At 40.7% G+C, this 26,794-nt stretch overlaps 1 protein-coding gene across 2 annotated transcripts in view; it reads left to right on the top strand.

Moving 5' to 3' along the window:
• The window catches only part of FIG4 (FIG4 phosphoinositide 5-phosphatase), a 172,298-nt gene that overhangs the window by 7,432 nt on the left and 138,072 nt on the right, over positions 1 to 26,794 (top strand). Inside the window, exon 1 of one of the 2 annotated variants that reach the window (XM_061427580.1) lies at positions 818 to 1,108. The exons of the other annotated variant lie outside the window; for it this stretch is intronic. Coding sequence (XP_061283564.1) covers positions 1,106 to 1,108 — 3 coding nt within the window. The 5' untranslated portion in view covers positions 818 to 1,105. Of the gene's footprint in view, positions 1 to 817; positions 1,109 to 26,794 lie in introns of those variants that run through there. 2 annotated transcript variants of the gene reach the window in all.

The following is a 26,794-nucleotide window of genomic DNA, read 5'->3' as shown; positions in this document are numbered from 1 at the left end:
CCAAAATTTGTGTCTTGTCACTTCTTTCTTTTCTAATTCAATGTTTAGGTTTTATTGGGTGTAACAGTGATGTGCAAAGCTGGATGTGTACAAAACTGTTATATTTACACATACACATGTATCTGTTGATCTTCAAATTATTTGCCATAGAGGTTATCACAGAATGCTGGGTTGATCTCCCTTGGTATACCTAGGTCCTTGTTGATTATATATTTTATATGTAATAATTTTTATTTGTTAATCTAAACATCCTTATGTATTTTACATGTTATGGTTTTTATTTGTTAAACCAACTTCCCAGTTTACCCATTCCCCATATGTTTCCACTTTTTTAATGATGATTTTATTTTCTCTTTGGTCAGTTGTTTTTCTTGGTTAATTTTCAGAATCCACCTTTGAGTGATATCACGTGATATGTCTTTTTTTTGAGTTAGCTCTCTGAGTATGGTTAGAACTACTTCTGTGTTCAGTTCAGTCACTCAGTTGTGTCCGACTCTTTGTGACCTCACGGACCGCAGCACGCCAGGCTTCCCTGTCCATCACCAACTCCCGGAGCTTGCTCAAACCCATGTCCATTGAGTCGGTGATGCCATCCAACCATCTCATCCTCTGTCGTCCCCTTCTCCTCCTGCCCTCAATCTTTCCCAGCATCAGGGTCTTTTCCATTGAGTCAGTTCTTCATGTCAGGTGGCCAGATTATTGGAGTTTCAACCTGTAGGTTGCTGTAGTTGTATTTTTTCGTTCTGTTTAGTGGGTGAGTCGTGTGCCATTGTGGACCTACACCGCTGTCTGTCTGTGCGTTCATTCTCGATGGACACTTTGCCTGCAGGTCTTTGCTGCTGTAACTGGTGGTGCAGTGCAGCTTTCGATATATGTTCCTTTTTGAATTCTATTTTTTTCCAGATATTCCCTTGGTGTGGGCTGCTGGATCACAGGTTGCTCTTGTTTTCCTTTAAAGGCACCTGCATACTGTTCTGTGTCAGGATTTTACCAGTGTCATCTCACCATCGCCTTACAGGCTCTGCTTTTGTCCAGGCCCTCTCCACCAGTATTCTTCGAAGACTTGATGATGCCCATTCAGATTGGAATGAGCTGAGCCCTCATCATGGTATGGATTTGCATGGCCCTAAAAACTGGCAAATTAAATTTTTTTTTTAAACAAAGTGTTAATAAAATTGATGGTTGAAATTGGCTCCTTGAAAGTGGGCCATGTGTTGAATTTTTTGGATTACCTTCTTCAGGACATTTAGTGACAGTGGGTGTCATTTGCACATGTTGTCTGTGAACGTTGTGTGCCCATGAGCGTTGATTTTAAAGTTGCTGTTTGGGAAAAAGCCCACAAGGAGGCAGGATTCCTTTATGCCCAACTAATTACTACAGAAAGCAGAGACGAGTGGGAGTGGTGTTCTTGAGTGTGAGTTCGTGTGGAATGTACTAGCACAAACACTCATAAGCTGTGTCTCAATATTTGATTTTTTATTAATTTAATTTTTTAAATTTATTATTTTTACTAATGTTTTTACTTGTGTAGAGAATCTTGGAGAAGGCAACGGCACCCCACTCCAGTACTCTTGCCTGGGAACTCCCATGGACGGAGGAGCCTGGTAGGCTGCAGTCCATGGAGTGGCTAAGAGTCGGGTACGACAGAGCGACTTCACTTTCACTTTTCACTTTCCTGCATTGGAGAAAGAAATGGCAACCCACTCCAGTGTTCTTGCCTGGAGAATCCCAGGGACAGAGGAGCCTGGTGGGCTGCCGTCTATGGGGTCACACAGAGTCGGACACGACTGAAGCGACTTAGTGGCAGCAGCAGCAGAGAATCTTTTCCAGCTCTATGGGTATCTCTTCCTCTTTGGCTTTTTTTCAGGGTTATTACAGAATGTGGTGTAGACCTCCCTTGCTCTCCAGGAGGTCCTTTTTGATGACACCACTGATATCACTCAGCACATTAGACCTGGGTTCACGTCTGTTGCTGCAGTAGACATTGTCTCATTCTCATTCTTTTTTTTTAAGCATTCGAACAGAACATCTAATTTTATTTTTATTTTCTTTATTTAAATAAAATTTATTTATTTAGTTTTTTAACCCCCAAAGCATTTTGTATTGGGATATGGCTGATTAACAATTTGTGACAGTTTCAGGTGTACAGTGAAGGAACTCAGCCATGCATATTATTTTTCATGACTGAATATTATGCCACCATGGACACATACCCCTTCTTCTTTAGCGTTCATCTGTCCTTGGACGTTTTGGTTGCTTCCAGCCAGCAGCGGTTGCAGGTGCTGCTGTGGTGCACGTTTGGTGCATGCTTCTTATAGAAATCTGGTTGTTTCCAAATGTGCTGTTAGGATGGGGCTGTGACGTCAATGGTAGCTCTGTTTTTACTTTTTAAAGACAGTTCCCTGTTGTTATCTCTGGTGCCTGTTAAGTTTATCTACCACAGGCCCTTTTCTTCACCCCCTCTCTTGCATTTATTGTTTGTGGACATTTTGTTGATGGCCATTTTGACACTGCAATGTGATCCCTTATTGTAATTTTTATTTCCATGTCTCTAATAAATGTGATTTTTGTGCATCATTTCATGTGCTTTTTTAAAAAAAATAGTGTAAGTAGTTTCTACCTCTTGATATTGCCTTGATGAAATTCAGCCCTTTGTAAGGAAAAGTTTTTAGAATACTTACCTAGGAGGGTTTTTGAGGACTGATACCTTACAGCCCAGCCATCACTGGGACTGTTAGTCCCTTAAAGTGAAAGTGTTCGTCGCTCAGTTGTGTCTGACTCTTGGTCACCCCGTGGAATGTAGCCCACAAGGATCCTCTGTCCATGGGATTCTCCAGGCAGGAATATTGGAGTGGGTAGCCATTTCCTTCTTCAGGGGATCTACCTTGACCCGGGTGTGGAACCCAGGCCTCCTGCATTTCCAGCAGATTCTTTACTGTCCCAGTCACCAGGACACGCAGTTTCCTGTGGTGTGTGTTAGTTGCTCAGATGAGTCCGACTCTTTGCAACCCATGGACTGGATTTCTCCAGTTCCTCTGTGCATAAAATTCCCCAGGCAAGAATACTGGAGTGGGTAGCCAGCCATTCCCTTCTCCTTAACAGGTTGTAGTTGGTGTTGTGGGCAACGTCCACAAGGTGGCAGCATTTCCCCAAGCCCAACTCTGGCAACCAGAGCCTCAATAGACATTTTGGTTTGGGGTTGGAAATTAGACTGATATATACCAAAAGCCATTTCCTTCCCCAATGCATTGGAGAAGGAAATGGCAACCCACTCCAGGGTTCTTGCCTGGAGAATCCCAGGGACGGGGGAGCCTGATGGGCTGCTGTCTGTGGGGTCGCACAGAGTTGGACACGACTGAAGCAACTTAGCAGTAGCAGCAGCAGCATACCAAAAGCAACACCCCAAAACTCGTGTCTTGTCGCATCTTTTTAAAAAAATTCAGTGTTTAGTGTTTTGGGGCGTGACAATGTTGTATAATGTCAGATGTCTACAGAAACTTTTATATTTACATATATATAACTATTGATCTTCAAGTTATTTTCCATAGAGGTTCTTACAGAATGTTGAGTTGACCTCCCTTCGTATACCAGGTTGATTCCACATTTTAAATGTAATAGTTTCTATGTTAATACAAACTCCCTCATGTATATATAATTTCCTTCCTCATTTTGTATATAATGATTTCTATGTGTTTCTCTAATTTACTCCTTCCCCACATTGTTCTCCTTTCTTAGTGATCATTTTATTTTCTACTTGGTAACTGTTTCTCTCGGTCGGTTGTTTTCTTGGTTATATTTTAGGTTCCATGTGTAAGAGATACCATGTGATATGTATTTTTTTTTTTTTTAGTTAACTGTGCCCATGTAGGATGCGGCACCTGGTTTGTTTTTTTATCCTATTTAGTGGGTGAGCCATGTACGTTGTGGACCTGGACAGCTGTCTCCTGGTCGTTCATTCTCGATGGACACTTTGCCTCCAGGTCTTTGCTGCTGTAATTGGTGACGCAGAGTAGCTTCGGATGGATGTTCCTTTCTCAAATTCTGGTTTTCTTCGGATATTCCCTTAGGCGTGGGACTGCTGGATTACAGGTTGCTCTTATTTTCTTTCTTGTTTCCTGCATAACTGTTCTTACCAGTTTGATCTCACCATTACCTTAGGAGGCTGTGCTTTTCTCCAGGCCCTTTCCACCAGCATTCTTCAAATATTTATTGATGATGGCCATTTAGACTTGGTGAGATCAGCCCTTGTTGTAGATTAGATTTGCATAGCTCTAAGAACTGGTCATTTTGTGCATCATTTCATATGCTCTTTTTTTTTTTTTTTTTAACATTGGTAATGAAATTGTTTTGTAAAATTGGCTCCTTGAAGGTGGGCCGTGTATTGGGTATTTTTTTGGATTACCTTCTTTAGGACGTCTAGTGACAGCATGTGTCATTACAGCTGTGCAGTCCTTGTGACTGGTGTGCCCAGAGCATTGATTTAAATTTGCTGTTTGGGAAAATGGCCTCAAGGAAGCAGGATTTCTTCGTGCCCAACTCTAGTAACTAGAGAAAGCAGAACCTAGAGGAAGTGGTGTTCCTGGGTGTTAATTTGTAGGGAATGTGCCAGCAGAAACAACCATAAGCTTGTGTCTCGATGCTTGTTTTTTTTTAAATATATTTAATTTTTAGTTTGTAATTTAGTAGGTTGTTTTGTAAAGTGTTTTTTTGTAGGTGTAGAGAATTCTTTTCAGTTCTGTATGTATCTACTCATCTTTGAGTTCTTTTCTTCTATAGGTTATTACAGAGTGTTGTATTGACCTCCCTCGCTCAGCAGCAGGTCCTTGTTGATTACATATTTTATATATATTATTGTGGATTTGTTAACCCCAACCTCCTAATCGATACCTTCACACCCACCATTCCCTCTGGTAACTCTAATTTTGTTTTCTAATTTTTTTTTTTAGCCCAGAAAACAATATTTAATATCTTTTTTTTTTTTTTTTACTTTACAATATTGTATTGGTTTTGCCATACATCAACATGAATCCGCCACGGGTGTACATGTGTTCTCCATCCTGAACCCCCTCCCATCTCCCTCCCCATACCATCCCTCTGGGTCATCCCAGTGCACCAGCCCCGAGCATCCTGTATCCTGCATGGAACCTGGACTGGCGATTTGTTTCACATATGATATTATACATGTTTCAATGCCATTCTCCCAAATCATCCCCCCCACCCCACAGAGTCCAAAAGACTGTTCTATACATCTGTGTCTCTCTTTTGCTGTCTCTCATACAGGGTTATCATTACCATCTTTCTAAATTCCATATGTATGTGTTAGTATACTGTATTGGTGTTTTTCTTTCTGGCTTACTTCACTCTGTATAATAGGCTCCAGTTTCATCCACCTCATTAGAACTGATTCAAATGTATTCTTGTTAATGGCTGAGTAATACTCCGTTGTGTATATGTACCACAGCTTTCTTTATCCATTCGTCTGCTGATGGACATCTAGGTTGCTTCTATGTCCTGGCTGTTATAAACAGTGCTGTGATGAACATTGGGGTACACACCTTATCTTTGACAAAGGAGAAAATGGAGAAAAGACAATCTCTTTAAAAAGTGGTGCTGGGAAAACTGGTCAACCACTTGTAAAAGAATGAAATTAGAACACTTTCTAACACCATGCACAAAAATAAACTCAAAATGGATTAAAAATCTAGACATAAGACCAGAAACTATAAAACTCCTAGAGGAGAACATAGGCAAAACACTGTCCGGCATACATCGCAGCAGGATCCTCTATCACCCACCTCCCAGAATACTGGAAATAAAAGCAAAAATAAACAAATGGGACCTAATTAAAATTAAAAGCTTCTGTACAACAAAGGAAACTATAAGCAAGGTGAAAAGACAGCCTTCAGAATGGGAGAAAATAATAGCAAATGAAGCAACTGACAATTAATCTCAAAAATATACAAGCAACTCCTGCAGCTCAATTCCAGAAAAATAAATGACCCAATCAAAAAATGGGCCAAAGAATTAAACAGACATTTCTCCAGAGAAGACATACAGATGGCTAACAAACACATGAAAAGATGCTCAACATCACTCATTATCAGAGAAATGCAAATCAAACCCACAATGAGGTACCATTTCACGCCAGTCAGAATGGCTGCTATTCAAAAGTTTACAAGCAATAAATGCTGGAGAGGGTTTGGAGAAAAGGGAACCCTCTTACACTGTTGGTGGGAATGCAAACTAGTACAGCCACTATGGAGAACAGTGTGGAGATTCCTTAAAAAACTGGAAATAGAACTGCCATATGACCCAGCAATCCCACTGCTGGGCATACACACCGAGGAAACCAGAATTGAAAGAGACACATGTACCCCAAAGTTCATTGTTTTCTAATTTTGTGAATCTGTTCTCTTTTTTCAGTTAGTTTATGGGCATGAATTTTAGACTCTACTGCGAAATGATATTTGTCTCTCTTTTTCTGACCAGTGTCACTCAGTATAATTACAATGAGCTCCATGAATTTTGCTGTAGCTGGCTCTGTCTCATTTTCTTCTGGACGGCATAATACACCATTGTGGAGAGGTACCACTTCTTTACGCATTCATCTGTCTTTGGGCGTTTTAGTTGCTTCCAGGTCTTGGCCGTTTGCCATGATGCTGTAGTTCAATTGTGGGTGCAAGATTCTTGTAAGAATTCTGGTTGTCTTTGACTATCCTGTTAGCATTGGGACTGCTGGAATATATGGTAGCTCTGCTTTTACAGTTTCATCGTTGTGTATCATGGCGGTTACCATTTACATACCACTAGAAACATAAGAAGGTCCCTTTTCTCCATCCCCAGTCTAGCATGTATTGTTTGCAGACATTTTGGTGGTGGTCGTTCTCACCACCTGGAGGTGATTCCTCATTATGATCTTGATTTGCATGTCTCCAGTAATTGGTGATTTTGTGCATCATTTCGTGTGCTTTTTTTTTTTTTTTTACAAAATAGTGTCAGTAGTCTCTGCCTTTTCATATTGTCTTGATGACACTCTGCCCTTTGTAAAGATTTCTTTTAGAATACTTACTCACTGAAAACTTTTGAGCACAGGTATCTTGTAGCCCAGCTGCCCTTTTGAATATTAAGTCCCCTAAGCAACAGTTTTCAAGTTGTTTTTGTGGAAACAGCACAGGAAAGCAGCATGTCTTCAAAGCCAACCCTGCCTACTCTTGCACACAAAGGTTCAGTAAAAGCTGTGTTTTGGGGTTGCACATCGGACTGGGCTGTGCCAGAAGCAACACCCCAGAGCTTGAGTGCTGTCACTTCTTTTTTTTTAGTTTACTGTGTAATTCTGCTTTAATAAACAGTGATTTACAGTGTTCTGTGTGTTGTATGTGTACAGAATCTTTTACATTTGCACATATACATATGTCTGAAGGTGAAAGTCACTCAGTTGTGTCCAACTCTTTGTGACCCCATGGACTCTACAGTCCATGGAATTCTCCAGACCAGAGTACTGGAGTGGGCAGCCTTCCACTTCTCCAGGGGATCTTCCCAACCCAGGGATCGAACCCAGGTCTCTTGCACTGCAGGCGGATTCTTTACCAGCTGAGCCACCAGGGAAGCCCTATTGATCTTCAAATTCTTATCTCATAGAGATTATTACGGAATGTTTATTAGACTTCTCTTGGTATACCGAAGTCCTTGTTGATTATGTGTTTTGTATGTAATAGTTTCCGTTGTTAATCCCAATTTCCTCATTTATTCCTACCCACATCTTTCCCCTTGGTTAATGATGATTTTATTTTTGACTGTTGTGAGTCTCTGTGTCTTTGGTCAGTTGGTTTCTTGGTATTAATTTTTAGATTTCACCTATAAGTGATATCATATGATATCCATCCATTTTTTCTGAGTAATGCATCTCTGTATGCTTAGAACTAGGTCCATGTGGGTTGCTTCTTCGGTATTATCTCATTCTATTTCACGGCTGAGTCTCATTCCATGGTGGACGTGTACTGCTTCCTCTTTAATGCATTCATCTCTTGATGGAAACTTTATTGGCTTCCAGGTCTTTGCTCTTGTAACTGGTGATAAAGTGCAGCTTTGGAGGCATGTTTCTCTTTGAATTCTGGTTTTCCCTGGATATTCTCATAGGCATGGGACTGTAGATCATAGGTAGCTCCAGTTTTCCTTGAAAGGCACCTGCATACTGTTCTCTAAAGAGAGTGCACCCATGTCATCCCACCTGCATCTTAGGAAGTTTTCCTTCTTTCCAGGTCCTCTCCACCACGGATTCTTTGAAGACTTATTGATGATGGCCATTCAGACTTTGGTGATGTGACCCCTTGTTGTAGTTTTGATTTGCATGTCTCTAAGAACTGGTGAATTTGTGCACCATTTCATGTGCTCTTTTCTATTTCTTATCAGTGGAAATAAATTGACTTATTGAAGTTGATTCCTTGAAAGTCGACCAGGAGTTAAATATTTTTTTTTTTGATTACCCACTTCAGGACATTTAGTGATAGAAGGTATCATTTACAGCCCTGTAGTCCTTGTGAATATTGCATGCCCATAGGTTATTAATTTTGAAGTTGCCGTTTTGGAAAACGGCTACAAGGAGGCAGGATTTCTTCATGCCCAACTCTTCAGTTCAGTTCATTTACTCAGTCGTGTTGGACTCTTTGAGACCCCATGGACTGCAGCACACCAGGCTTCCCTGTCCATCGCCAACTCCCAGAGCTTGCTCAAATTCATGTCCATCGAGTTGATGATGCCATCCAACTATCTCATCCTTTGTCATCGCCTTCTTTTCCTGCCTTCAATCTTTCCCAGAATCAGAGTCTTTTCCAAAGAGTCAGTTCTTTGCATCAGGTTGTCAAAGTATTGGAGCTACAGCATCAGTTCTTCAATGAATATTCAGGACTGATTTCATTTAGAATTGACTGTTTGATCTCCTTGCTGTCCAAGGGACTCTCAAGAGTCTTTTCCAACACCACAGTTTAAAAGCATCAGTTCTTTGGCCAACTCTAGTTACTACAGAAAGCAGAGCTTTAGTGGTAGTGGTGTTCCTGGGGTGTACATTAGAGTGGAAGGTGCCAGCACAAACACCCCTAAGCTCATGTCTCGTTTAATTACTGTTTTTTTATTAGTTTAGTTTTTTTTTTTAATTAAAGAGATTTTATTTATTCTGTTTTTCGTACACACTTTAATTGGTAGGCAAAGATATTCACCATGTTTTTACCACATGTCATTAAAAAAAAACAACTCTATTGTTCTTATTCCCAGAAGCTAGCCAACTCATTATAGTAGTAAAAACTTCACTGGCTCTATTAAACTATATTATGCATCATATTTTGAAAATAGAGCCAAACAGCACATATTATCATTAAAAAAAGAGCCCTTTTGTAAAAAGATTTTGTGAAAATTAACTGCAATATATAAATGAACATAAAAGTGTACATATGAACATAATTTTCATTTAAACCAAAGGTATATTACCTAAAACAATTTAATCAGACCATTTCTGCATTAAGCTCTCTGTTACGTGCTTTGCATCATCTCATTTCTTTTTTTTTTTAATTTAATTTTATTTTTAAACTTTTCAATATTGTATTAGTTTTGCCAAATATCGAAATGAATCCGCCACAGGTATACCTGTGTTCCCCATCCTGAACCCTCCTCCCTCCTCCCTCCCCATACCCTCCCTCTGGGTCATCCCAGTGCACCAGCCCCAAGCATCCAGTATCGTGCATCAAACCTGGACTGGTGACTCATTTCATACATGATATTATACATGTTTCAATGTGGATAAATTTGTTTTAAAATGTTGAGTTGGTTGTGTGTAGATAATGTTTTTCTGTTTTTTATATATATATATATATATATATATAAAAATGTTCGGGTTCTTTTTTCGTGTAGATTCTTACGGAATGTTGTGTAGACCTCCCTCGCTCAGCTGCAGGTCCTCACTGACTACCTATTTTCTATGCATTACTGTGGATTGGTTAGTCCCACCTGCTAATTCCTCCTCTCACATTTCCCTTCTGGTGACAATGATTTTGTTTTCTAGTTTTGTGAATCTGTTTTTCTGTTTCAGGTGATTCATGGGCATCAGTTTTCAGACCCCACAGATAAGTGATATTTGTTGTTGTTTTTGACTGACATCACTCAGCATCATTACACTTAAGTCCATGTGTGTTGCTATAAGAGACACTGTCTCGTTCTTTATCTTTTTTTAAGCATTCAAACTGAACATCTAATTTTATTTTTTATTTTCTTTATTTTATTAACATTTTAATTTGTATTTTTAACCCCGAAATCATTTTGTATTGGGGTATAGCTGATTAACAATTTGTGATCGTTTCAGGTGTGCAGTGAAGGGACTCGGCCATACGTATACATGTATCTGTTCCTTCTTTTTCATGACTGAGTAGTGTGCCATCATGGACGTGTCCGCTGCCTTCTTTAGCATTCTTCTGTCCTTGGACGTTTTAGTTGCTCCAAGCAGGTGGTGACTATTGTAAGTGCATGTCTGGGTGCATGTTTCAAAATCTGGTTGTTTTCAAATCTCCTATTAGGATTGGACTCTGATGTCAATGGTAGCTCTGTTTTTCCCTTTTAAAGTCAGTTCCCTATTGTTATATCTGTGGCTGTTTATATATCACAGGCATCTGAGAGTGTCCTCTTTTCTCCACCTAAAGTGAAAGTGTTGGTTGCTCAGTTGTCTGACTCTTTGCCATCCCATGGACTGTGGCCCGCCAGGCTCCCCTGTCCATGGAATTCTCCGGGTGAGAATCTTGGCGTGGGTAACAATTCCCTTCTCCATGGGATCTTCCTGATCCGGGTGTGGAACCCAAGTCTCCCACATTGCAGACAGATTCTTGACTGTGTGAGCCACCAAGGAAGCCCAGTTTCCTGTGTGTGTGTGTGTTCGTTGCTGTCGTGTCCGACTCTTTGCAACACATGGACTGTAGCCCACAAGGCTCATCTGTGCATGAAGTTCTCCAGGGAAGAATGCTTGTCTGTGTAGCCATTCCCTTCTCTTTAAGTTTAAAAATTTTCAAGTTGCTGTTGTAGGATATGACCACACGGCGGCAGCATTTTCCCAGCAACCAGAGCCTCAGTGGACGTGGTGGTTTGAAGTTGGAAAATAGAATGAAGTGTGCCAGAAGCAGCACCCCAAAACTTGTGTCTTGTGACTTCTTTTTTAATTTCATGTTTATGTTTTTTTGGGACATAACAATGATGCACAATGTCGGATGTGTGCAGAAAATTTTATATTTACTCATATACCTATTGATCTTCAAATTATTTTCCATAGAGGTTACTACAGAATGTTGAGTTGACCTCCCTTGGTATACCTAGGTCCTTGTTGATTATATATTTTATATATATAATCTATATATATATAGAAACTATATAATAGTTTCTATTTGTTAATCCAAACTTCCTTATGTATTTTGTATGTAATGATTTCTATTTGTTCCTACAGCTTCCTAATTTACCCCTTGCCCACATCTTTCCCCTTTTGTAATGGTAATTTTATCTTCTATTTTGTGACTGTTTCTCTTTGGTCAGTTGTTTTCTTGGTTACTTTTCAGAATCCACCTGTAACTGATAACATGTAATATGGCTTTTTTTTTTTTTTTTAAATATTACCCATCTGAGTATGGATAGAACTAATTCCATGTAGGTTGCTGTAATTGTTGTTTTTTTCATTGTGTTTAATGGGTGAGTCATGCAGCGTGGAGGACCTGTACAACTGTCTCTCTGCATTCATTCTCAGTGGACACTTGGTTTGCCTCCAGGCCTTTGCTGTTGTCACTGGTGATGCAGTGCAGCTTAGGATGCATGTTCCTTTTTCGAATCTTCTGTGGATATCCCCTTAGGCGTGGGACTTCTGGATCATGGGTTTCTCATGTTTTCCTTTAAGGCACCTGCATACTGTTCTGTGCCAGGACTTTTACCAGTGTCGTCTCACCATCGCCTTATAGGCCCTACTTTTGTCCAGGCCCTCTCCACCAGTATTCTTCGAAGACTTGATGATGCCCATTCACATTGGAATGAGCTGAGCCCCCATTGCAGTTTGGATTTGCATGGTTCTTGAAAACTGGCAAATTTGTGCACCATTTCATGTGCTCTTTTTTTTTTTTTAATTTAAATGGTGATAATAAAATTGGCTTGTTGAAATTGGCTCCTTTAAAGTGGGCCGTGTATTGAGTTTTCTTTTTTGATTACCTTCTTCAGGACACTTAGTGACAGCGGGTGTCAGTTCACAGCCACGCAGTCCTCATGAATGCTGTACGCCCATAGAAGCATTGACTTTTAAAGATTCCCCCTGGGGAAATGGACACACGAAGGCATGATTTCTTCATGCCCAACTCTAGTTACAACAGAAAGCACAGCCTGGTGAAAGTGGTGTTCTTGGATGTGCCAGCAGGAACACCCATAAATTGTGTCTCAATACTTGTTGTTTTTTTAAATTAATGTAATTTTTTAATTTAGTGAGTTGTTTCAAAAAGTGTTTTTGGTAGGTGTAGAGAATCTTTTTCAGTTCTATATGTACCTATTCATCTTTGCGTTATTTTCTCATTTAGATTATTACAGACCTCTCTTGCCCTACAGCAGGTAGTTTTGGATTTTTTATTTTATATGTAATATTTTATGTATTATTTTATTCTATTTTATGTGTATTATTGTGGATTAGCTAATCCCAACCTACTAATTGGTACCTTCCCCCACCTTTTCCTCTGGTAGCTCTAATTTTGTTCTGTTGTCAGTTGGTTTACGGGCATGGATTTTCAGATTCCACCAAGAAGTGATATTTGTCTTTCTTTTTCCCAGTTGATGTCACTCAGTATGATTACAGCAAGCTCATGTATTTTGCTGTAGTTGGAATTGTGTCATTTTTTTCTTGATGAGATATCTGCTGCTGTGGATATGTGCCACCCCTTATTTATTCAGTGGCCGGTCCCTGGATATTTAGTTGTTCCAGGTCTTGGCTGTTTGCTGTGATGCTGTAGTGCCCATTGGGGTGCCAGATCCTTTTAGAGTTCTGGTTGTCTTCAAATATCTTGTTAGGAGTGCTGCTTTGCTGCTGCTAAGTCGCTTCAGTCGTGTCCGACTCTGTGCGACCCCAGAGACGGCAGCCCACCAGGCTCCCCGTCCCTGGGATTCTCCAGGCAAGAACACTGGAGTGGGTTGCCATTTCCTTCTCCAGTGCATGAAAGTGAAAAGTGAAAGTGAAGTCGCTCAGTTGTGTCCGACTCTGTGCGACCCCATAGATGGCAGCCCACCAACTCCGCCATCCCTGGGATTCTCTAGGCAAGAGTACTGGCGTGGGGTGCCATTGCCTTCTCTGTGTTAGGAGTGGGACTGGTGAAATACATGGTAGCTCCGCTTTTACAGTTTCATCGTTCTGTATTGTGGCTGTTACCATTTACATACCACTAGCAACATAAGTTGGAGAAGGCAATGGCACCCCACTCCAGTACTCTTGCCTGGAGAATCCCATGGGTGGAGGAGCCTGGTAGGCTGCAGTCCATGGGGTTGCTAAGACTCAGACAGGACTGAGTGACTTCACTTTCACTTTTCACTTTCATGCATTGGAGAAGGAAATGGCAACCCACTCCAGTGTTCCCAGGGATGGGGGAGCCTGGTGGGCTCCTGTCTCTGGGGTCGCACAGAGTCAGACATGACTCAAGTGACTTAGCAGCAGCAGCAGCAACATAAGAGGGTCCCCCTTTTTCCACCAACACTAGCATTTATCGTTTGTGAAAAATTTTGTTGATGGCCACTCTGACCACCTGGAGGTGATCCCTCATTGTAATCGTGATTTGCATGTTTCCAGTAATTGGTGATTTTGTGCATCATTTCATGTGCTTTTAAAAACTAATGTCAGTAGTATCTGCCTGTTCATATTGTCTTGATGACATTCTGCCCTTGGTAAAGATTTCTTTTAAAATACCTCCTGAAAATGTTTTGAGGACAGATAGCTGGCAGCCCAGCCATCTTTTTGAATATTTGTCCCCTAAGCAACAGTTTTCAAATTGTGGAAGAACGAGCACAAGATGGGGCATTTCTTTGAAGACCAACTGCATACTCTTGCAAAGAGAGCCTCAGTGGAAGTCGTGGTGTAGGGTTGTATACTGAATTGGAATGTGCCAGAAGCAGTACCTCAAAGCTAGGGTCTTGTCACTAGTTTTTTGTTTTTAAGTTTACTGTATAGTTTTGCTTTGATTTACAGTGATTTATGGTGTTCTGTGTGTACAGAATCTCTTACATTTGCACATATACATATATCTACTGAGCTTCAAATTATTCTCTCATCTTCTTACAGAATGTTGCGTAGACTTTCGCTGGTATATTTAAGTTCTTGTTGATTATGTGTTTTATATGTAGTAGTTTCTATTGTTATTCCCAATTGCCTTATTTATCCCTTCCCCATATCTTTCCCCTTGATTAATGATAATTTTATTTTCTACTGTTAGGAGTCTTTGGTCAGTTGGGTTCTCAGTATTAATTTTTATAAGTGATATCATATGATATCTGCCTTTTTTCCTGAGTAACATCTCTCAGTATGCTTAGAACTAGGTCCCTGTGGGTTCCCACAGTTACTATTATTTCCTTCTGTTTCATGGCTGAGTCTTGTTCCATTGTGGACACGTACCGATTCCTCTTTAATGCATTCATCTCTTGATGGAAACTTCGTTGGATTCCAGGTCTTTGCTCTTGTAACTAGCACTGAAGTGCAGCTTTAGAGGCGTGTTTCTCTTTGAATTCTGGTTCTCCTGGGATATTCTCATAGGCATGGGACTGTGGATCAGAGGTAGCTCTAGTTTTCCTTTAAAGGCACCTGCATCCTGCTCTCTCAAGAGAGTGCCCCCGTGTCATCCCACCTGCCCCTAGCAGGGTTTCCTTTTCTCCAGGTACTCTCCACCATGGATTCTTTGAAGACTTATTGATGATGGCCATTCAGACGTTGGTGATATGAGCCCTCATTGTAGTTTTGAGTTTGCATGTCTCTAAGAACTGGTGAGTTTGTGCATCATTTTATGTGCTCTTTTTTTCCCCTAAACAAAGATAATAAAATGGACTTCTTGTTGTAATTGGCTCCTTGAAAGTCAACGATGTGTTGATTTTTTTTTTCTTTTGATTGCCTACTTCAGAACATTTATTGACAGAAGGTATCATTTATAGCCCTATAGTCCTTATGAATATTGCATGTCCATAAGCATTGAGTTATGGAGTTGCTATTTTGGAAAACGGCCACCAAGGCGGCAGGATTCCTTCATGCTTAACTCTAGTTACCACAGAAAGCAGAGCCTTGATGGAAGTGGTGTTCCTGGCCTGTAAATTAGCGTGGAAGGTGCCAGCACAGACATCCCTAAGCTTGTGTCTCATGACTTAGTGTGTTAATTTTATTAATATAATTTTTATTTTCTAATATAGAATGTTTTAAAATGTATTGTGTTTTTGGATGTGTCGAGAGTATTTTTCAGTTTTATATGTATCTATTTATTTTCAGGTTTTTTCTTTTTAATATGGGTTTCTACAGAATCTTGTGTACGCCTCCTCCCTCTTCAGCAGGTCCTGGTTACTCCCTGTTCTATATGTATTGTTGTGGATTTGTTAATCCCACCTGCTAATTTGTCCCCCCACATTTCCCTTTTGGGAACAATGATTTTGCTTTCAAATTTTGTGAATCTGTTTCTCTTTTTCAGGTGGTTCATGGGCATCAGTTTTCAGATTCCACAGATAAGTGACGTTTGTCTTTTTTGACTCTCGTCACACAGTATGATTACAACTAGGCCCATGTGTGTTGGTGCCTACAAGTGGGTATTGTCTCATCCTTTTTCATTACTGAGTAATATGCCATCGTGGACGTATACCACTTCTTTAGCATTCAGCTGTCCTTGGACATTTTATTTCCTTCTACCTCTTGGCTCTTGTAGGTGCTGCCGTAGTGCACATTTGGGTGCCAGTTTCTTTTAAAACTCTGGTTGTCTTTGAATATCCTGTTAGGGTGGGACTCTAAAATCGATGGTAGCTCTGTTTTCACCTTAAAGACGGCTCCCTGTTGTCCTCTTTTCTGGCTGTAGCTGTTTGTATACCGTGAGCGTCTGAGGGGGTCTCCTTCCTCCACCCCTACTCTAGCGTGTATTGTGTGTGGACATTCTGATGAAGGCCATTTGACTCCTGCAAAGTGATCCCACATTGTGATTTTGATTTCCACAGCTCTAATAATTTGTGATTTTGTGCATCATTTCATGTGCTTTTTAAAAAAGTAGCGCAAGAGGTATCTACCTCTTCATATTTTCTTGACGAAATTCAGCCCTTTGTAAAAAAAATGTTGTTTTTAGAATACTTACCCCGGACAGTTCTTGAGGACTGGTGTCTTACAGCCCAGCCATCCTTGTGAATACGTTAGTTCTCTTAAAGTGAAAGTGTTAGTCTCTTAGTTGTGTTCCGTCCTGTCAGACCCCGTGTAATACAGCCTGACAGACTCCTCTGATGATGGAATTCTTCAGGCAAGACTATTGGAGTGGGTAGCCATTCCCTTCTCCAGGGGATCTTCCTGACCCAAGTATGTAAACAGGGTGTCCTGCACTGCAGACCAATTCTTTACCATCTGAGCCGCCAGGGAAGCCCAGTTTCCTGTGTGTGTGTGTGAGTGTGTGTGTTAGTTGCTAAGCCCTGTTCGACTCTCTCTGACTCATAGACTGGGGCCTGCCAGGCTCCTCTACCCGTGGAATTCTCCAGAAATACTGGAGTGGTTAGCCATTCCCTTAACTGTTTTAACGTTGCTGTTGCTGGAAACGTCCACAAGGTGGCAGCATTTCCCCAGTACCAATGCAAGATGCTCTGGCAACCAGAGCCTCAGTGGACATCCTGGTTTGGGGTTGGAAATTAAACTGGAATGTGTCAGACACCCCGAAGCTTGTGTCTTGTCACTTCTTTTTCTTGTCAGTTGAATTTATAGCTTTGCTTGCAGAAACACGACATACAGCGTTGTATATGTTGTGCTGTGCTGCGCTTAGTTGCTCAGTCATGTGCAACTCTTTGCAGCCCCACAGAGCTTCTCTGTCCATGGGCATTCTCCAGGCAAGTATGTGTACACAGTCTTTTACGTTTGCAAATATACATACATCTATTGATTTTCAAATTATTTTCTTATAGAGGTTATAACAGAATGCTGATTATACCTCCCTTGTTATTTGCATGTCCTTGTTGATTATGTGTTTTATATGAAATTGTTTCTATTTGTTAATCCCAACTTTCTTGATTATCCCTTCCCCATGTCTTTCCCCTGTTACAACGATAACTTTATTTTCTAGCCTTGTGAATCTGTTTCTCTTTGGCCAATTGGCTTCTTGGTATTAATTTTTAAATTCCACCTATAAGTGCTCTCAGTCTTTTTCTTCTTAGCTACTAACCCTCTAGCATCGCTAGGAGTCGGACACGACTGAGCGACTTCCCTTTCACTTTTCACTTTCCTGCATTGGAGAAGGAAATGGCAACCCACTCCAGTGTTCTTGCCTGGAGAATCCCAGGGACGGGGGAGCCTGGTGGGCTGCCGTCTATGGGGTCGCACAGAGTCGGACACGACTGAAGCGACTTAGCAGCAGCAGCATGGTTAGAACTAGGTCCATGTGGGTTGCTGTAGTTGGTATTATTTCATTCTGTTTCATGACTGAATCATGTTCCTGGTGGACATGTAGCCGTTCCTCTTTATGCATTCATGTGGATGGACAGTTTGTTTCCAGATCTTAGCTGTTGTAACAGGTGGTGCACTGCATATTTGGGTGCATATTTCTTTTTGAATTCTGATTTGGCCTGGATATTCTCTTAGGCATTGACTGCTGGTTCATGGGGAGCTTAGTTTTCCTTTCAGGACCTGCACTCTGTTCTGTTTAGGGGCTGTTTACAGTTTCATCCCACCAGCACCTTGGAGGCTTTCCTTTTCTCCAGGCCCTCTCTACCATGTATTGTTTGAAGACTCATTGATGATGCTCATTTGTACTGTGGCGAGATATACCATTGTTGTAGTTTTGATTTTCATGTCTCTTTCAACTGGTGAATTTGTTCACCCATTTCATGAGCTCTTTTTTTTTTTTTTTAAGATTGGTAATAAAATTGACTTGTTGAAATTGGCTCCTTGAAAGTGAGACATGTTGAATTTTTGTTTTGATCACCTTCTTCAGGATATTTAGTAACAGCAGGTGTTATTTACAGCTCTACTGTCCTTGTAAATGTTGCCAGCCCATCAGTTCAGTTGCTCAGTTGTGTGCAGCTCTTTGTGACCCCATGGACTGCAGCACCCCAGGCTTCCCTGTCCTTCACTATCTCCCAGAGTTTGCTCATACTCATGTCCATCAAGTCGGTGATGCCATCCAACCATCTCATCCAACCATCTTATCCTCTGTTGCCCCCTTCTTCTCCTACCCTCAGTCTTTCCCAGCATCAGGGACTCTTCCAATGAGTCAAGTGGCCAGAGTAATGGAGTTTCAGGTTCAGCATCAGTCCTTCCAATGCATATTCAGGGTTGATTCCCTTTGGGATTGACTGGTTGGATCTCCTTGCAGTCCAAGGGACTCAAGAACCTCTACAGAACCACAGTTCGAAAGCATCAGTTCTTCAGCACTCAGTTTTCTTTATGGCCCAACTCTCACATCCATATATGACTTACTGGAAAAACTATAGCTTTGCCTCTATGCAGCTTTATTGGTAGAGTGATGTCTCTGTTTTTTAATACTCTGTCAAAGTTTGTCATAGCATTTCTTCCAAGGAGCAAGCATCATTTAATTTCATGGTGGCAGTCACCGTCCACAGTGATTTTTTGTGGCTCAAGAAAATAAAGTCTGTTACTGTTTCCATTGTTTCCCTGTCTATTTGCCATGAAATGATGGGACCAGATACCATGATCTTATTAATTTTTTGAATGTTGAGTTTTAAGCCAGATTTTTCACTCTCCACTTTCACTTTCATCAAGAGGCTTTTAGTTCCTCTTCACTTTCTGCCATAAGGGTGGTGTCATCTGCATATCTGAGGTTATTGATATTTCTCCTGGCAATCTTGATTCCAGCTTGTGTTTCTTCCAGTCCAGCATTTCTCATGATGTACTCTGCATATAAGTTAAATAAGCAGGGTGACAATATACAGCCTTGACGTACTCCTTTTCCTATTTGGAACCAGTCTGTTGTTCCATGTCCAGTTCTAACTGTTGCTTCCTGACCTGCATATAAGTTTCTCAAGAGGCAGGTCAGGTGGTCTGGTATTCCCATCTCTTGAAGAATTTTCCACAGTTGATTGTGATCCACACAGTCAAAGGCTTTGGCATAGTCAATAAAGCAGAAATAGATGTTTTTCTGGAACTCTCTTGCTTTTTCCATGATCCAGTGGATGTTGGCAATTTGATCTCTGGTTCCTCTGCCTTTTCTAAAACCAGCTTGAACTTCAGGAAGTTCACGGTTCACATATTGCTGAAGCCTGGCTTGGAGAATTTTGAGCATTACTTTACTAGCGTGTGAGATAAGTGCAATTGTGCGGTAGTTTGAGCATTCTTTGGCATTGCCTTTCTTTGGGATTGGAATGAAAACTGACCTTTTCCAGTCCTGTGGCCACTGCTGAGTTTTCCAAATTTGCTGGCATATTGAGTGCAGCACTTTCACAGCATCATCATCTTTCAGGATTTGGAATAGCTCAACCGGCATTCTGTCACCTCCACTAGCTTTGTTCGTAGTGATGCTTTCTAAGACCCACTTGACTTCACATTCCAGGATGTCTGGCTCTAGGTCAGTGATCACACCATCGTGATTATCCGGGTCGTGAAGCTCTTTTTTGTACAGTTCTTCTGTGTATTCTTGCCATCTCTTCTTAATATCTTCTGCTTCTGTTAGGTCCATACCGTTTCAGTCCTTTATCGACGGCCCCCCTTGCTCTACAGCAGGTCCTTGTTGATTACCTGTTTTACCTGTATTATTGTGGATTTGTTAATCCATACCTTCTAATTGATACCTTTCCCTTCTGTAACCCTAATTTTGTTTTCTAATTTTGTGAGTCTGTTTCTCTTTTGTCAGTTGGTTTATGGGCATGAATTTAAGCTTCTGCCAATAAGCGTTATTTGTCTTTTTTTTCCCCCTACTGACTTCATTCAGTATAATTGCGAGAGATCCTCATGTATTACTGCAGTTGGCAGTGTGTCATTGCTTCATGACTGAGCAGTGTGCCATTGTGGATGTGTACCACTTTTTCTTTCTGCATTCGGTCAGTTTGGACGTCTTGGTTGCTTCCAGGTCTTCTTGGCTATTGGAAGTGGTGCTGTATGCAGATTTGGGCGCCAGATTCTTTTAGAATTCTAGTGACGTTCAAGTATGCTCCTACTAGTGGGGCAGCTGTAATGTATGGTAGCTCGCTTTTTAACTTTTAAAGACAGTTCCATATTGTGCTCTGCTGTGGTTCTTACCATTTGCATACCACAGGCAATTCAAGAGGGTCCCCTTTTCACTGACCCCACTGTGACCTTTAGTTTGTAGGGATTTTGATGATCGTCATTCTGAGTGCTGTAAGGTGCTCCCTTATGTAATCTTTATTTGCATGTCTCTAATAATTCTGATTATGTGCATCATTTCATGTTCATTTTCTTTCTCAAATATTGTGAGCTGTATCTACCATTTCATATGTATTGATGAAACTCTGTCTTTGTAAAGATTTCTTTTCTAATAATTACTCCTGGGAAATTTTTGAGGACAGGTATCTTACAGCCTGATCCTCCTTGTGACTATTAAGTCCCTTTAAGGACATTTATCAAGGTGCTATTGCAGAAAGTGGCCACAAGGTGCCAGCATTTCTTTGATGCCAATACTGCTTACTCGGGCAAACAGCCTCAGTGGAAGTCCTGGTTGGGATTGTACATTAGACTGCAATGTACCAGAAGCAAGACTCCAAAAGCTTGCGTCTCGTTACTTTTTTTTTTTTTTTTTGTCAGTTTGATGTTTAGTTTTGCCTGGAGTAACACTGATATATGGTGTTGTATATGTCGTATGTGTACACAATGTTTTACATTTGCGCATATATATATATATATATACACACATATATATATATTGATCTGCAAATTTTTTTCTTATAGAGGTTGTTACAGAATGTTGAGTAGACCTCCCTTGGTATACCTGTGTCCTTGTTAATTATGTATTTTATAAAAATTGTTTCTATTTGTTAATCCCAACTTCCTTATTTATCCCTTCCCTGTATCTTTCACCTTGTATAACGATAATATTATTGTGTAGTTTTGTGAGTCTGTTTCTCTTTGGTCCATTGGCTTCTTGGTATTAATTTTAGGTTATACCTCTAAGTGTTATCTGTCTTCTACTTCTTAGTTGCCCTTCTTAGCGTGGTTAGAACTAGGTCCAGGTGGGTTGCTGCTGCTGTTATTTCATTCTATTTCATGACTAAGTCACGCTCCTGGTGGACATGTAGCAGTTCCTCTTTATGCGCTCATCTGGACAGACACTTTGCTTCCAGATCTTAGCTATTGTAACTGGTGGTCCTCTGCGGATTTGGGTGCATATTTCTTTTTGAATTCTGGTTTTGCCTGGATATTCTCTTAGGCATTGACTGCTGGTTGATAGGGAGCTTAGTTTTCCTTTCAGGCACCCGCGTATTGTTCTGTGTAGGGGGGTTATTAACAGTTTCATCCCATGGGCTCCTTCGGAGGCTTTCCTTTCCTTCAGGGCCTTTCTATCATGCATTCTTTGAAGAGTCATTGAAGATGGCCATTCAGTCTGGGGTGAGCTGAGCCCTCTTTGTAGTTGATTGGCATGTCTCTAAGAACCTGGAGTTTGTGCACTGTTTCATGTGGCTTTTTTTTTTTTTTTAGTGGTAATAAATTGACTTGTTGAAATTGGCTCCTTGAAAGTGGCCCATGTGTTGAATTTTTCGATTATGTCTTCAGGACATTTAGTGACAGCAGATGTCATTTATAGCTCTGCTGTCCTTGTGTGTATTGCCAGAGTCTAAGCGTTGGGTTTGGCTTCCCTGGTGGTGCTAGTGATAAAGAACCCTCCTGTCAGTGCAGGAGTGTACGACATGGGTTCGACCCTGGGTTGGGAAGATCCTCTGGAGGAGGGCATGGCAATCCCCTGCAGTATTCTTTCCTAGAGAGCCCATGAACAGAGGAGCCTGCTGGGCTCTGATCCATAGAGTCACAGAGTCGGACACAACCTAATCAACTTAGCATGCATGCATGCAAGAATTGGTTTTAAAGTTGCTGTTTTGGAAAATGGCCACAAGGGAGCAAGATTTCTTCATGCCCAACTCTGTTCACTGCAGAAAGCAGAGCCTCAGTGAAAGTGGTGCTCCTGAGTGGTGAATAAGGGTGGCAAGTGCCGGGACAAACACCCATACGCTTGTGTCTCACCACCTTTTGTTTTTATTAATTTAGTTTTTAATTTAGTAAGTTGTTTTAAAAATGTTTTGTTTTTGTGTGTGTAGAGAATCTTTTTCAGTTCTATATATGTATGTATTCACTTTGGCTCCTTGTCTCATATAGGTTATCTCAGTGTGTAGACCTCCCTTCTCTACTGTAGGTCCCTGTTGATTGCCTGTTTTATACATATTATTGTGGAATGTTACATAAGCTCTTAACTCATTCCTGCCCCCACCTTTCCCTTTTGGTAATGCTAATTTGGTTTTCTAATTTTGTGAGTCTGTTTCTCTTTTATCAGTTGGTTCATGGGCTTTTCCATCAATTTTCAGCTGCCACTGATAAGTATAATTTGTCTTTTTTTATGTCTAGGTCCGTGTATGTGGCTGCAGTTGGCATTTTCTCATTTTTTCATCACTGAGTAATATGCCATTTTGGGCATGTACCGCTTCTTCTATATGCATTCATCTATCCTTGGATTTTGCTTGTTTCCAAAATCTTGTCTATTGTAAATGGTGCTAAGGTGCACTTTGGGTGCAAGATTCTTTTAGAATTCTGGTGGCCTTTGAATGTACTCTTAGGAGTGTGACTTCTGAAATATATGGTAGTTCTGTTTTTACCTTTTTACTTTATTTTATTTTTAAACTTTACATAATTGTATTAATTTTGCCAAATATCAAAATGAATCCGCCACAGGTATACATGTGTTCCCCATCCTGAACCCTCCTCCCTCCTCCCTCCCCATACCATCCCTCTGGGTCGTCCCAGTGCACTAGCCCCAAGCATCCAGTATCGTAAGGACAATTTCATACTGTTGTCTGTTGTGACTGCTACCATTTAAATACCACTGGCATATAAAATGGTCCCCTTTTCTCCACCCTCACTCTAGCATTTATTGTTCGTAGACATTGGTGATGGCCGTTCTGACTGCTGCAAGGTGATCCTGCTTTGGAATCTTGGTTTGCATGTCTCTGATAATTAGTGATTTTGTGCATCACTTCTTGTGCTTTTTAAAAAATAGTGTCAGTAGTATCTGCCTTTTCTTATTGCTTGACGAAACTCTAGCCTTTTTTAAAAGATTTCTTTTGGAATACTTATCTCTGGAAAATTTTCAGATCAAGTATCTTTATAGCCCAGCCGTTCTGGTGAATGCAAGTCCCGCAAGCCGTAGTTTTCAAATTACTGTTGCAGGAAGCAGACACAAGGTGGCAGCACTTCTTCACCGCCCAGCTCTGCTTACTGTGGCAAACAGAGCCTCAGGGGAAGTCCTGGTTTGGGGTTTTACATTAGAGTACAATGCGCCAGCGGAGAAGGCAATGGCACCCCACTCCAGTACTGTTGCCTGGAAAATCCCATGGATGGAGGAGCCTGGTAGGCTGCAGTCCATGGGGTCGCTAAGAGTCGTACACGACTGAGTGACTTCACTTTCACTTTCCACTTTCATGCCTTGGAGAAGGAAATGGCAACCCACTCCAGTGTTCTTGCCTGGAGAATCCCATGGACGGAGAGCCTGGTAGGCTGCAGTCCATGGGGTCGCACAGGGTCGGACACGACTGAAGCGACTTAGCAGCAGCAGCAACAATGCGCCAGAGGCTACACCCCAAAGCTTGTGTCTTTTCACTTGTCTTTTTTTTTGTCTGTTTAATGTATAGTTTTGCTTGGAGTAGCACTGATATATACAGTGTTTTATGTGTTGTGTACACAATCTTTTACACTTCCACATATACATATATCTATTGATCTTCAAATTATTTCCTCATAGAGCTTATTGTGAAATGTTGAGTAGGCCTCTCTTGGTGTACTATGTCCTTGTTAATTATATATCTTACATGAAATTGTTTCTATTTGTTGATCAATACTTCCTTATTTATCCCTTCCCTGCATCTTTCCTATTTGTTAACAATAATTTTATTATCGACTCCTGTGAGTCTGTTTGGTCAGTTGGTTTCTTGGTATTTTTAGATTTCACCTATAGGTCTTATCATATGATATGTGTCTCTTTATGCTGAGTTACCTTTCTCAGCATGGTTAGAAGTATCCATAGGTCCATGGAGGTTGCTGCCTTTGGTGTTGTTTCATTCTGATGCATGTTCTGTGGTGGACATGTAGCAGTTCCTCTTTATTTCTTTCTCCTTGATGGACACTTTGTTTCCAGATCTTGGCTATGGTACCTGTGCCCCACTGCAGCTTTGGGTGCATGTTTCTTTTCGATTTCTGGTTCTTTTGGGTTATTCTCTTAAGCCAGGGAATATTGGATCATTGGTAGCTTTAGTTGTTTTTTTTTTTTTTTTGAAAGACAGCTGTGTACTGTTCTATCTAGGTGCTGTTAACAGTTTCATCCCCCCTGCACCCTAGGAGGGTGTCATTTTCTCCAGGCCATCTCCACTGTGGATTCTTTGAGGACTCCTTCATGATGGCCATTCAGACTTTGGTGAGGTGACCCCTCAATTGTAGTTTTGCTTTGCATGTCTCTAAGAACTAGTCATTTTTGTGCACAATTTCATGTGTTCTTTTTATTTTTTTTTAACGGTGGTAATAAAAGTGACTTGTTGAAATTGGCTCCTTGAAAGTGGGCCATGTGTTGAAGTTGTTTTGATTACCTTCTTCGGGCCATTTAGTGATAGCAGATGTCATAGCCTGGTTGCCCTTGTGAATATTGTGTGCCCATGAGCGTTGGTTTTGAAGTTGCTGTTTCAGAAAATGGCCACATGGCGGCAGTGTTTCTACATGCCAAGTGGTAGTTACTACAGAAAGCAGAGTCTTAATGGAAGTTCCTGGGTTGTAAATTTTTGTGCAGTGTGCCAGTACAACACCCATAAGCTTGTGTCTTTTTATTTATTTTTTTATAATATAGCTTTTATTTTTTATGGAATAAATTATTTTAAAATGTTGTGTTTAATATAGGTGTAGAGAATCTTTGCCAGTTCTACATGTGTCTATTCATCACGTATTGGTTTTGTACACAGGGTATTACAGAGTGTCGTGTAGACCTCCCTTGCCCTACAGTGGGTCCTTGTTTATCACCTGTTTTATATGTATTTTTGTGGATTTCCTAATATCAACCCCCTAATTGTTACTTTTCCCCATTTTCCCCTTTTTGGGTAACCCTAAATTTGTTTTCTAATTTTGTGAGTCTTTTCTGTTTGTTCACTTGGTTCATGGGCCTCAATTCTATGATTTCAGCAATAATGGTGTTTGTCTTTTGTTTTTTTCTGACCTGCTTCACTCGTTACGATTACAACAAGGTCCATGTGCATCACTGCAGTTAGAATTGTCTCGTTCTTTTTCGTGGCTAAGTATTATGCCACTGTGGACACATCCCACTTCCTCTTTACGCCTTCATCTGTTTTTGGACATTTTGTCTGCTTCTGGATCTTGGCTTTTGGAAGTGGTGCTGTGGGTCACATTTGGGTGCAAATTTCTTTTAAAATAGTGATTGTCTTTGCTGGTCCTCTTAGGAAGGGGACTGCTGGAATGTGTATGGCAACTCTGTTTTTCCCATTGAAAAACAGTTTCATTCAATGGTCTATTTTGGCTTTGACAGTTTATATACCACTGGCAACATAAGAAGGTCCCCTTTGATCCACCTTCACTCTAGTATTTTTTGTTTATAGACATTTTGATGCTGGCTATTCTGAATCCTGGGAGGCGATGCCTCACTGTAATCTTGATTTGCGTGTCTCTCATAGTTTGTGATTGTCTGCATTAGTTCATGTACTTTTTTAAAGAAAATAATGAGTAGTATCTACCTTTTGCTATTGTCTTGATGAAATTCTGCCCTTTGTAAAGTTTTTTTTTTTTAAGAAAATTTACTTGCAGCAAATTTTTATAATAGGTATCTTACAGCCAAACTCTCCTTGTGAATCTTAGTCCCTTTAACCACAGGTTTTAAAAGGCAAAGAAACCAGAGATCAAATTGCCGACATCCCTTGGATTATCGAAAAAGCCTGAGAGTTCCAGAAAAACATCTACTTCTGCTTTATTGACTACACCAAAACCTTTGACTGTGTGGATCAGAACCAACTGTGGAAAATTCTTGAAGAGATGGGAATTCCAGACCACCTGACCTGCCTCATGAGAAATCTGTATGCAGGTCAAGAAGCAACAGTTAGAACTGTACATGGAACAACAGACTGCTTACAAATCAGGAAAGGACTGTGTCGAGGCTGTATATTGTCACCCTGCTATTTAATTTCTATGCAGCGTACATCATGTGAAATGCTGGGCTGGATGAAGCACAAGCTGGAATCAAGATTGCTGGGAGAAATATCAATAACCTCAGATATGCAGATGATACCACCCTTATGGCAGAAAGCAAAGAGGAACTAAAGAGCCTCTTGATGAAAGTGAAAGAGGAGAGTGAAAAAGTTGGCTTAAAGCTCAACATTC

Source organism: Bos javanicus, chromosome 9, assembly GCF_032452875.1.
Source record: "Bos javanicus breed banteng chromosome 9, ARS-OSU_banteng_1.0, whole genome shotgun sequence".
NCBI classification, from domain to species: domain Eukaryota; kingdom Metazoa; phylum Chordata; class Mammalia; order Artiodactyla; family Bovidae; genus Bos; species Bos javanicus.
The sequence above is the reverse complement of the archived record's forward strand: the minus strand, read 5'-3'. Positions and strand labels throughout refer to the sequence as shown.